Genomic DNA, 13,309 nt, shown 5'->3' on the forward strand with positions numbered 1-13,309 from the left:
ATCTCTTGACCTCGTGATTCACCTGCCTCGGCCTCCCAAAGTGCTGGGATTACAGGCGTGAGCCACCGCGCCGGGCAACTAATTATAATTTTCTGATAAATATTTTATAAATTGATATAACTGTTATAATAACATGGCTCTAGACCCTTCATCCTCTTGGACTCAGATATTTTCCTAATAAATTGACTCCAGCTTGTCAGTCTTCCACCTAAGTTGCGTGCTCCAGATGGTTTTTCTTTCCTGTATCACTGTTGTATCTTTTTTTTTTTTTTTTTGAGACGGAGTTTCGCTTTTGTTACCCAGGCTGGAGTGCAATGGCGCGATCTCGGCTCACCGCAACCTCCGCCTCCTGGGTTCAGGCAATTCTCCTGCTTCAGCCTCCCGAGTAGCTGGGATTACAGGCACGTGCCACCATGCCCAGCTAATTTTTTTGTATTTTTAGTAGAGACGGGGTTTCACCATGTTGACCAGGATGGTCTCGATCTCTTGACCTCGTGATCCACCCGCCTAGGCCTCCCAAAGTGCTGGGATTACAGGCTTGAGCCACCGCGCCCGGCCACTGTTGTATCTTAAGGAATATCACGTTTGCTGTTTTCAAGGTGATTTGTATTCTGCCCACTGATGACAAACGCACATATGACCACATAAAAAAATACCTGTGTACCACGTTCCCGATTCCAAGCCAATGTGTGGTGAAAAGGACCATCGAGAAGGTCCAGGCAAGGACTATCATCACCAAGATTGCGCAGCAGATGAATTGCAAGATGGGAGGGGCCCTCTGGAAGGTGGAGACAAATGTATGTTGTATTTCACTGACTCCCTTTAACTTAGGTCGGATAAAACTTGAGATTCGCTCTTCATCGTTAACGCTGAAATTTTGCTCACATTCTAACTCAAGGTACAAAGAACAATGTTCATCGGCATTGATTGTTTCCACGATATTGTTAATCGACAGAAATCCATAGCAGGATTTGTGGCAAGTACGAACACTGAGTTGACAAAGTAAGTAAGTTCTGACAGACGTTGGTTGGTTGGTAGCTGTCTGTGGACCAAACAGAAGAGGTGAGCCTAATTACTACGAAGAGGTTGGGAGTTTGACAGATGAGTTATTAGTCATGTGCTCTCCTGATATTTCTGGCAAAGTTATGTTCGCAGAACATTTTGCGTGGTTGGCTGGCTCCACATCATTTTCTACTGCTGCCTAACATACCACAAATGTGGCAGTTTCTGACAATGCCCATCTCTGTCTGCACGGTTCTTCTGATCAGACATCTGGTAGTTTATAACTCTCAGGACCTTACGAGACATAAATTAAGATGTCAGCCAATCCACATGATCACCTGGAGGCGTGGCAGCCCTCCTCTTCCAAGCTCATGTCGTTGTGCCTGAATCTGTTTCTTTGTGGTTGGATGACAGAGGTCCCTGTTTTATCAGCTTTCAGCTGCAGGCCAGTCCTGGCTTTTCTCACATAGCAAACCCTTCTCCATCTTCCAGCCAGCCAGGGCACCTTGAGTCCTTATTCTGTTTTGAAACTGACCTCTTCTTCTGCCATCAGCCAGAAAAAATATTCCTGCTTTTACAGGAGCTCATGTGATTACAAATGACCCATTTGGAAAACTTTCATCACAAAGCCAACTGAGCCATATAGCATAACATAATCACAGGGTTGGTATCCTGCTATAATCACAGGCTCCAGGGATTAGAACAGGTAGAATTCTGCCTACCATCGCTCTGATGGGCAAATGTCTTTAATGGAGATCATGAACACATAATGAAATATTTCAGATGTGCATGGGTAAAGAGACATTGAAACATAATTAGTGGCCAGAGATCTGTAAGTATAGAATCTCGTCTGCATATACTTGCACCTGATGTACTTGTGAAAGGAGATGCGTGTCTATATCCTGTGCTCTCCGTTGCTCCCAGGGCCCCTCTATTTTCTGTTCTCAGAGTAGAAACCACACTGTACCCTGAAATAAGTTTGCAGTCCTTTGCACATTACTCGATGTGTGACCATTGTAAATCATCTGTGTTTAATAATGATTGGGGCCCGCTGGGTGCAATTCAGAAATATCTTTAAAGTAAGACCAACTTTATTTCTATAGATGACTTTTTTCCCAGTCATACACTGTTTCAACATGATAATATTGTTTTTGCTCTACTTTTTGTTTGAAAATAATGTTGCAATCATAGGGAAACATTATACTTTGAGTTAGATGCTTTTTTCAAGTAATAAACATATTTTAATAGTGTAAAATAGAATCTTTCCAATCAAAGAGGAAAAACTTCCAAACAATTAAGAAAATAGCCGATACCTTGAACAAAGAGAAACACAAATAGCTAAGTAAATATTACAATGGTTTACTCCAAACCCAAGACAGCAGAAACCATCATTACAAGCCAGATCGTCACTGGAGCTGTTACCAGATTTTTGAGTGGTCACCATGTTCAGAGGCTGACGCTGTGGCAGTGAACATGTGGAACGAAGGTGCCTGGCCATACCCTATGGATTAAATCCTAGTGAGAAGACAGACAAATACATCACAATATGTCAGGTGGTCAGATAGGGTTACTCTGAAGTAAGAATGTAGTAAGGGGATAGAAACCTGAGGCAACATACAATTTTACTGGATACGTTGAAGTTGTCGCAACAGCTGCCACCGTTCCAAAGCAAACCCCTTCCTCAGTGACAAGGAACATGTACGAGCCACTCTTCAGGGCATTGATCCCAAAGCAGGAACCATGGGGAGCACAGGACTTTCATTTAATTGCATTCCCCTCATGGGCGAAACTACTGTTGGCTTGTACAATAAGGTGTGATTAATTTGTAGTAATGTGAGTAAGTGCTTCCATTCTGTTTCACTATATGCACTCAAAATTTTCTGAAATGCCTAAGGTATCAAAAGAGACCAATGTTTATTATCTCTGTCGAGATACGAATTGATGCTAAAATGTCCCCAACTACTGATAGTAATATATATATGTTTTTTGCTCATAGATGAATGCAGACTCAAAATGAGACTTTAAGAATCTTGTTTTCCAAACTGGTGGTTTATTTTTTTCTGTAAACAGGTGGTACTCTGAATGTGTCATCCAGGACACAGGAGAAGAGCTTGTGAAAGAGCTGCGAACCTGCTTGAAAGGTCAGTGTCTTGTAGCTTTCCACCAGCGATCGATTTTCTCCAGAGGACACTTGGTAATGACTGAACCTTTAATTTCTGGTATCACAGCTGGGGTGGGGGTGCCACTGGCATTTAGTCTGGTGGGTAGACAATAACGATGCTGCTAAACATCCTACCCCACCTCCACCACAAATAATTCTCTTGGATCAAAACTTCCATAGTGCTGTTGTTGAGGAACCCTGGAATAGATAGGACTTAACGCCCTGGAAGCTGCAGTGTTGAAAGATGGACCTAGAATCTGTCAAAAGCAGCAAAGGCTAGTTTGTTTCGAGTTACGGTTTATTTACACAAGTTTCTGATTTCCCTCTCAGCTGCCCTGGATGTCTGGTGTGAAAACGAATCCTCGATGCCACGTTCTATTATTGTGTATCGAGATGGAGTGGGAGATGGTCAGCTTCAAGCATTGCTTGACCGGGAAGCAAGACAGATGTCGACCTACTTACAAGCCATCTCTAACAAGTAGGTTGTATTAATTGTAACGTGTAGTGACTCATGCCTGTAATCCCAGCACTCTGGGGGTCAAGGTGGGCAGATCACTTGAGCCCAGGAGTTCAAGATCAGCTTGGGCAACATAGTGAGACCCTATCTCTACGGGGGTGGGGGGGAAAGGCTGGGCGCAGTGGCTCATGCCTGTAATTCCAGCACTTTGGGAGGCCAAGGCGGTTGGATCACAAGGTCAAGGGCTCGAGACCATCCTGGCCAACATGGTGAAACCCCATCTCTACTAAAAAATACAAAAAATAGCTGGGCGTGGTGGTGTGCGCCTGTAGGTCCCAGCTGCTCAGGAGGCTGAGGCAGGAGAATTGCTTGAACGCGGGAAGCGGAGATTGTAGTGAGCCGAGATTGCGCCACTGCACTCCAGCCTGGCGACACAGCAAGACTGTCTCAAAAAGAAAAAAAAAAGAAAAAATTAGCCAAGCATGGTAGTCTGTGCCTGCAGTCCTAGCTACTCAGAAAGCTGAGGTGGGCAGGCCACTTGAGCCTAGGAGCCCTGCACTCTAACCTGGGTGACACAGTGAGACCTTGTCTCAAAAAAAAAAAAAAAAAAAAAAAAAAAAAAAAAATCACACGGTGTGGATTTTAGCCCTGTATTTCAGTCTTTGAAAATAGATGTTTTTTTGGGGAAAACACTGATACAGTATGTGATGAGGGTAGGTGCTTGATATAAGTAGTGGCTTCTGTGGATGGGTGGAGAGGGAATAAAGACCCTTCTGCTTTGATTTTTGATTTTACACCCAAGTCAGAATGCAAAGCAGAACTGGATCCTGGCAGTAGCGGGCTGCTTCCACCGTGAAGCCCCAGTGAATCTTTTTCTTCTTCCCATTTTCTTTCAAGTCTTGCTGTGGGAGGGCTTGTTAGCTTCAGATAGCCATAGAAATCTATGAACTGCTGGGCGCAGTGGCTCATACCTGTAATCCCAACACTTTGGGAGGCCGAGGCGGGAGGATCACTTGAGGTCAGGAGTTTGAGACCAGCCAGGCCAACATAGCACAACCCCATCTCTACTAATAAAAACACAAAAATTAGCTGGGTGTGGTGGCTTGTGCCTGTAATTGCAGCTACTTGGGAGGCTGAGCCATGAGAATCGCTTGAACCCAGGAGATGGAGGTTGCAGTGAACTGAGATTGTACCACTGCACTCCAGCCTGGGGGGCAGAGTGAGGCTGTGTCTCAAAAGAAGAAATCCATGAATGTCGTCTGCCAGTAGTTGGCACTTACCCTGTATCGTCAGCGGAAGGGGATCTCCAGCCCTATGACTTATTAAACCTACAAAATTCTACTTTTGTAAAACTCCTATTTTATGAGGGCCCGCTGCCCAGCAGCAATGTAAGAATGAGCCTAAATTTGGGAGGAAGGGACCCTTCCCCTGGAATGTGGGTGGCTGTGAATAAATACCTCCTCATTTACTGCTTAATCGGGCACATGGAGCTTAGACAGTAAAATTAGGGTGTAAGGAGGGTTGCTGTCCATTCTTCTTAATGGATCCTGAATGTAAAACTTTTTTTTAAATACACTTATGCTTCTGTGATAAGCTTGAGTAAACATAGTGACACTTACCCTAATTGTTTAAAGTTTCACTCTAGCTTTCATTGTGGTGAAGAAACGAATAAACACTAGATTTTTTCTTAAACGTGGAAGCTATTTTGAAAATCCACGTCCAGGAACAGTTATTGACCTGGAGTTGACTAGGAGTGAATGGTAAGCCACCTGCGTTTTTTGTATCTGCATCTATAATTTTCTTAATTTGCTTCCGTTCAGCACAATCACTTAATTCGAATAACTTTACCTTAAAGCATTTCTGATTCTTTACAGCTAATTGGTCTCTGTTTTCTTATTATTAGGCAGGGATTCCTCACTTGGATCTAGAAATTGCAATTAGTTGTGTGGTTGTTGAAGTTTCTTTATCAAACTTTTATAAATGTCTGTGACTCCCTAAGAGTTAACTTCAGTGAGGCCCTAAAACTCTTTTACTTACGAATACAAAAGATAGCAAGTAATGCTTATATTGACAATTTAGAGTCATCACAAATCAAATTGTATTGACTATATCATGAACATCAAAATGTTTATGCAGTACCCTGAGAGGTTTCTATTTATTTATTTATTTTTAATTATTTTTTTCTGAGATGGAGTCTTGCTCTGTTTCCCAGGCTGGAGGCAGTGGCACGATCTTGGCTCACTGCAACCTCCGCCTGCACCTCCACCTCCTAGGTTCAAGCAATTCTCTTGACTCAGCCTCTTGCGTAGCTGGGATTACAGGTGCCCGCCAACACACCTGGATAATTTTTTTTTGTATTTCTAGTAGTGACACGGTTTCACCATGTTGGCCATACTGGTCTTGAACTCCTGACCTCAAGTGATCCACCTGCCTTGCCCTCTCAAAGTGCTGGGATTACAGGCATGAGCCACCATGGCCGGCCAGAGGTTTCTATTTTTAAAATTTCTTTCTGCTTAAAAACGGCAGTGTGCAAAAAGAGACCAGTTTTTCTTATGTGAAACATTTTGTATGACACTTAATCCTAAGAATCTGAACAAGGAAATGATGCGTTCAGAAAGTAATACTGAATAGGCTACAAAATGGTTTTGCTTCATATAGTTAGCCCTGTTGTTCCTAGAGACAAGAAGTAATTCCGAACAGGAACAGTGAATTCGAAGTCTTTTTCTTGGACGGGCGCGGTGGCTCAAGCCTGTGATCCCAGCACTTTGGGAGGCTGAGGTGGGCAGATCACGAGGTCAAGAGATTGAGACCACCCTGGCCAACATGGTGAAACCCCGTCTCTACTGAAAATACAAAAATTAGCTGGGCGTGGTGGCGTGCGCCTGTAGTCCCAGCTACTCGGAAGGCTGAGACAGGAGAATTGCTTGAACCCAGGAGGCGGAGGTTGCAGTGAGCCGAGATTGTGCCACTGCATTCCAGCCTGGCAACAGAGAGAGACTCTGTCTCAACAACAAAAAATAAAAATAAAAGTCTTTCTTGTTATGAGGAAGCAAGTCATTATGAGTGAGAGGCCAGACTTTAAGACATTAGGATTAGACACACAACTTCCAAAAGATGAAAAGGTTGCAGACATTTTATGTAAAAACATATTACTTTAATATTAAAATATTATTTTATTAAATATTTTATAAATATTAAAATATTTCATTAAAATAATAAAAGATACAAAAAGGAATAAAGGCCATAAGAATGTTGAATATAAAGGTCAATTTGTATTTGAATATCTAACAAACATGAATATAATTGAAATGAAGAAAAATCAGTGGAAGGGTTAAAGAGAAGGTTAGACATAAAAAAAAAATTGTTAACTGGAACATATGTTCGCAAAATTCCCAAATGTAGTGGAGAGTCATAAAGATATTGAAGATATGAAAAAAATATTTAGAAAAATGTAAGGAAATAAGATTTGTTCAATATCAAATAGAAGTTTTAGTAGTAGATATGATGGGGGTGTCCTGGGGTGAAGCAATATTCAAAGAGAAAGTCTGAGATTCTGAATCCTCAGACTGAAGAATAAAAGGATTTGAGCAAAGATCAATAATAGTTCACACTTAGAAATGTTACAGTGAAACTTCAGACAGCAGGCATAAGAAAATTTGAAAGCAACTGGAGGAATAAATATTTACGAACAATAAAAATCACATTCAGCAAGAGTGGAAACCAGAGTACTATGAAGTATCTTTAAAAGGTTTAAAAATAGCCATCAAGCTAGAATTTAATACCCAGCTAACTTATCAAGGGTGACAGTGAAATACAAACATGCTCAGTTATATACAGTATATACATTAACAGATTCACCACATCCTAACTGAGAGAACTACCCAAAAGACTGTATTTTAGGAAGAAAGAAATCGAACAGTTAAGGGAGAATGAATTGCAAGAAGCAATGCTGATCTGTAACAATGGAATATAAAAAACCCTTGATTTCATAAATGGCTAATTTATAGGGTATATTATAACAGGACCTAAAATACTGAATGTAACACTTACATAGAAAAGGAGTTATGAGGTTTAAGCATATTACGATTTTTCAGTTATTAAGGAAAATGATAAACAAGTATAAAGCTTCTGATGCTTTATACTTGTTAAGTCAGTTATACAAATGAAAGACTTATGTGAAACCACAGTAGGAAATCATGACATTCATAACAAGAGTTGGGGGGAAGTGAAGGAAAAGCAGAAACATTTGATCATCAAGTAGAAGGCAGGAAAGGATTAAAGAGAAGAGCAAATAAAAAGTATTATAAAGTACAACAAAAGATTGTACACATAAAAATAAATTCAACGTAGTACACATAAATCAATCTTACCACTTGTATTGTCTAAGAAGTTTATAGTCCAGTGATTCTCAGTGAGGCGGCGGGTCTTCATTCCAGGATCTCTAAACATAATTATCACACCCGTATCAGATCAAAGGTGCCAGTCTTGTTTCTTCCTCTAGGTTTCAATGCATACACTTGAAGTCAAAATCCTAGAAGAGTTACTATGTGTCAGTTACTTAATTACCTTCTACAGATTTGCTTTCTGAAATCGTTTATCAGTTAGACAGGTTTCTAAATGTAAAGGAAAGGTAAGTCTATAGAATAGATCTTTGTAAGCTGTTATACTAAATGTTTTCGTTTCAGACATTAGCTTTACTATGCCTTCTTTTGCAAATGAGCTGATACCCACGTGTCCTGTAATTCCAGGTATGACTTTTTTATTGTGAGTCAGTCTGTGAGTGAGGGGACTGTTACCCCCACTCACTATAACGTCATCTATGACACGATTGGCTTGCGCCCAGATACAGTGCAGCGTTTAACTTACTGTCTATGCCACATGTATTATAATTTGCCAGTAAGTACTTTTTACTTTTTCTCTTTAGATATTTTAAATGTAATCAAGATTAAACAATGTTGGACCTCTGAATTGGCTTCTATGAACTTAAATTTCGGGAAAGATGTAAAGTGAAAAAAATTAAGTTGTATTTCTCTTTTTTTCTACTAAAGGGCACCATTCGAGTTCCAGCGCCTTGCCACTATGCCCACAAGCTGGCATACCTTGTGGGGCAGTCCATTTGCGAGAAACCGAATCGTTCCCTGTCAACCCTGCTCTTTTACCTTTGACTTGTAGAAGACCTGATGGGGTACTGAAACCACAACTTGTCAATCTGTCTTCCTTTTGGAGCAGGATGTCTGAAGTACTTTCCTGGTTTATAGCTTTAAATTCTCATCGTTCTTGATTGGGCACAAGAGAGATTGGGAGTGATACGTTCTACTCTCAATACTATCACAGACTGATTTTTCCAGAGTAGAACTTACAGGGTTTGGCTTACATTTTCCCTTTCAAAGAAGTGTCAGATCTTACAACTAAATGTGACTGAACATTTTCCACCCCAAGCAGGGCCACTCGGATAATTGAAAAGACTGGGCATCTGTCGACAAGTAAACTCTACTTAGAAAATTATATCTACTTTAGTTTTGAAACTTTTTTTGTTAGACAGGAAAGGAAGACATCAAAATAATAACACTGGATTTCTGTTTAATATTTTGTATTTAGAATTAACCTATTACTGATGAGTTACATAGGAAGCATTCTGTTATTCCTTGTACTAGGGTGGGAATTTGGATGTATTTTGGGTGAAGTGCTCATAAGGAAAGCTTGATTATGCCTGTAATTCCAGCACTTAGGGAGGCCGAGGTGGGCAGATCACCTTAGGTCAGGAGTTCGAGACCAGCCTGGCCAGTATGGTGAAATCCCGTCTCTACTAAAATTACAAAAATTAGACTGGCGTGGTGGCGGGTGCCTGTAGTCTAAGCTACTCGGGAGGCTGAGGCAGAAGAATCACTCAAACCCAGGATGCGGAGGTTGCAGTGAGCTGAGATAGCACCACTGCATGCCAGCCTGGGCGACAAAGCGAGACTCTGTCTCAAATAAAAAAAAAAAAAGTTGGCAGCTTAGGAACACAAACATTTGGTTACTTTTTTCCTACAGAGAAGGAAAACTAAATTCTGTTAATGAATTTGTCTATTTCATTCTATTGCACAGTCCCAGTATATTATGTTAGCCGTATCATAATTAGACATCTTCAATAAGTTATTTAAGTGAAGCTATTTTTTTCTTGAAAGCAGACTTTTTTTCTCTCCTAAAGCTATCCTTAATTAGACTCGGGAAACTTTTTTTTTTTTTCTTCTTTTGAGATGATGTCTTGCTCTGTTGCTCAGGCTGGAGTGCAATGGTGTGATCTTGGCTCACTGCAGCCTCCGCCTTCTGGGTTCAAGCGATTCTCCTGCCTCAGCCTCCCAAGTATCTGTGACTACAGGCATATGCCACCATGCCCAGCTAATTTTTGCATTTTTAGTAAAGACAGCGTATTGTCATGTTGTTCAGGCTTGTCTTGAACTCCTAACCTCAAGTGATCCGCCTGCCTCGACCTCCCAAAGTGCTGGGATTATAGGTGTAAGCCACCTCGCTTGGCTTTGTTTTGTTTCTTATACTGATAAATAAAGTGGTATTGTAGAGGTAGGGATTAAATTCAAATATACAAGAAAAGGTCTATTTGGAAACAACATAATTGTTTGGTTATATATTAGGTTTACAATTTGAACTGGTCTTATAAGAAATAAAATGAAAAGACTTTAGAAAACGTGAACAGTTATTGCCAACAGCAATAAACATTGAGATGGGTCTGTAATTGGAGAAATGCTTGTATAACCTGTTCTTTTTTGAAGTTAGACTCTGATTTATAATGATCCATGTCTAGAGGTCTAAAAGTCACTTGGAAAGAATAAACTGAAAGTAGGTATTGAAACTTTCTGAATGTTCTCTATAAATACAGTATATCATTTATTCCTAACACTAAATTTAAGATGATGTGATTCAGTAAAGGTATTCATGTTAAAATCAATGATTTTAATGTGAATTCAACATGATTGGAATTTTTATTATACTTTAAGTTCTGGGATACATGTGCAGAACGTGCAGGTTTGTTACACAGTGCCTGTGTACCATGTGCCATGGTGGTTTGCTGCACCCATCAACCCGTCATCAACATTAGGCATTTCTACTGGGTGTGCACATAGAAATGAAGAGCTTTGGCCAGGCATGGTGGCTCATACCTGTAACCCCAGCACTTTAGGAGGCCAAGGCAGGTAGATGATCACCTGAGGTCAGGAGTTTGAGACCTGCCTGGCCAACATGGTGAAACCCCCTCTCTACTAAAAATGCAAAAAAATTTAGCTGGGCATGGTGGTGTTACCTACTTTTAGGGAAGACATTATTTGGGTTTTGTTTGGTATTTTAAGCTTTTTTTTTTTTTTTTTTTTTTTGGTTAGGTGTATCAAAAAGTGTAGACTTCTCTATACTTAATATCCTTTTTCCCCACAATAGGTTTTTGAGAAGTCTGTTAAAGATCATCAAAAGATCTCTTCCTTAACCGTTTCCTCTACCAGAAATCTCTCTAGAGACCAAAATATCACATGGTCCCTTCTCCCTTCTTGATTTTGTAGGAGTCCAAAGCTAATCTGTCCCAAATCCGGATTGCATGTTCCTGTGCCTTTGGGGGCCCTTGTGCATTCGTTCTTCCTTCTCTTCTAACCTCAAAAATGTGTTTTCCCTGTTGGCTGTTTTTCTTTAACATAGAAGTACACTCACCCTTTTTGTCGAATCTTGGAATGAAAGGCTTTCTTTACCACGCGTCTTCCTTTAACCGCCACTACTACCACCTCTCTTTTCTCAGCCAAATCCTGGGAAGAGAAGCCCTCCGTTGGCGTCATTGTTTTTTCACCTCCAGTTCGCTAATTTATCCTGACATCCAGCTCGCTCACTCACACGCACACAAGCCCAGTCACTAAGTTGCCGATCTGTAGCTTTCCTGTACCCCTGGCAACATTTGACTCTGTGTGTTGAGGTAATACATTCTGAGTATCTATTGACCAGGCTCTGCGCTAGGTGCTGCTGTTACAGAAATGAAAAGCAGACATCTTCTCCTTTCTAGTGACTCACAGGAGCAGCTGTTCCTGATTCATACGCAGGTCCCTTGACTCCTGCTGCCCGCTTCTGTAAGCCTGACTTTAATGCTGTGTAAATCAACTTATTCTCCAGGTCTTTTCTTCCCACTCCTCTTTTTTCTTTCTTTCTTTTTTTTTTTTTTTGAAACGGAGTTTTGCTCTCTTACCCAGGCTGGAGTGCAATGGCGCGATCTTGGCTCACCGCAACCTCTGCCTCCTGGGTTCAGGTAATTCTCCTGCCTCAGCCTCCTGAGTAGCTGGGATTACAGGCACGCGCCACCATGCCCAGCTAATGTTTTATATTTTTAGTAGACACGGGGTTTCACCATGTCGACCAGGCTGGTCTTGATCTCTTGACCTCGTGATCTACCTGCCTCGGCCTCCCAAAGTGCTGGGATCCCACTCCTCTTTACACAACTTCTCAAGGCAGTCAGTTCCATGCCTATGGCTTCAGTTGCTTTCTCTATTCTGAGGACAATAGACTTTTTAAATGTTTTGCTGCATGTATTAGCTTTATTTTATACAAGATCCCTCACTTGCTATAATCATAGATTCAAAGTTACTCCACGAAAGTAACAAAAAATGGTGATATTCTTAACATGTAAATTTTAGAAAATGTCCCCAGTTACTCTTAATCGTTTGATTTAGTATGTGTGTTGTTTTTGAAAACATATGTTGGGATGCCAGAAACGGATGTAGCCTACAGAGATTTATATTCAACTTTTGACCGGATAATTCCATTTTAATGTGACACTGAGTAAAAAAAAAAAAACCTGTCTTTTCCTCCTTGCCTATTTCTTCCTGCATTCTGTGCCAGGAGGAAGGCGCTGCTCTGTACCCAGTCTTCCCCAGCAGAGCCTGAGCAGCTCGATTTTCCCTCTGCTTCTCATCTTCTTTCAGATCTCATGACCAAGCACTTCCTGTTCTGTCTCCCAGATGATAACAAAACTTTTTCCTCCACTCTTGTCACTGCCACTGCCTGTAGCATTGCTCTTCCTTTAGACTAACGTCTTTTTTTTTTTTTTTTTTTTTTTTTTTTTTTTTTTTTTTAGCCGGAGTTTCACTCTTGTTGCCCAGGCTGGAGTGCAATGGCGCGATCTCGGCTCACCGCAACCTCCGCCTCCTGGGTTCAGGCAATTCTCCTGCCTCAGCCTCCCGAGTAGCTGGGATTACAGGCACGCGCCACCACGCCCAGCTAATTTTTTGCATTTTTAGCATTTTTAGTAGAGACGGGGTTTCACCATGTTGACCAGGATGGTCTCGATCTCTTGATCTCGTGATCCATCCGCCTCGGCCTCCCAAAGTGCTGGGATCACAGGCTTGAGCCACCGCGCCCGGCCTTAGACTAAAGTCTCTTAATTGGTCTTTTGCTCCCTTCAGTTCTTCCTTATTATGCAGACCACTATGCACACATCTGACAGACACTCCTCATCTTTGTATAGTTCAATGACTCCAATTCTCAGAACATAATGAAAATCAGCATCACCCAAGCATCAAATTTGGAGTCAAATAGAGGTGGGTTTTTATCCCAGGTTAATACACTGTCCAGCAGTACGGTCTCGGAAAACAAACTCCTTAAGTCTTTCTGTACCTCCCTATACTCATTGTTAGGACTGTTTTACACGTATAGTGCCTGGCATG

At 41.2% G+C, this 13,309-nt stretch overlaps 1 protein-coding gene across 1 annotated transcript in view; it reads left to right on the top strand.

The window, feature by feature from the left end:
- Positions 1 to 8,785, top strand: part of PIWIL3 (piwi like RNA-mediated gene silencing 3) — a 44,100-nt gene extending 35,315 nt beyond the window's left edge. The window contains exons 14-20 of the mRNA XM_010349261.3: positions 600 to 797; positions 899 to 1,002; positions 3,073 to 3,143; positions 3,494 to 3,641; positions 5,255 to 5,380; positions 8,369 to 8,516; positions 8,669 to 8,785. Of these exons, the coding sequence (XP_010347563.1) occupies positions 600 to 797; positions 899 to 1,002; positions 3,073 to 3,143; positions 3,494 to 3,641; positions 5,255 to 5,380; positions 8,369 to 8,516; positions 8,669 to 8,785 (912 nt within the window). The remainder of the gene's footprint in view (positions 1 to 599; positions 798 to 898; positions 1,003 to 3,072; positions 3,144 to 3,493; positions 3,642 to 5,254; positions 5,381 to 8,368; positions 8,517 to 8,668) is intronic.
- The last annotated feature ends 4,524 nt before the right edge of the window (positions 8,786 to 13,309 follow it).

Source organism: Saimiri boliviensis, chromosome 21 (assembly GCF_048565385.1).
Source record: "Saimiri boliviensis isolate mSaiBol1 chromosome 21, mSaiBol1.pri, whole genome shotgun sequence".
Lineage (NCBI taxonomy): Eukaryota > Metazoa > Chordata > Mammalia > Primates > Cebidae > Saimiri > Saimiri boliviensis.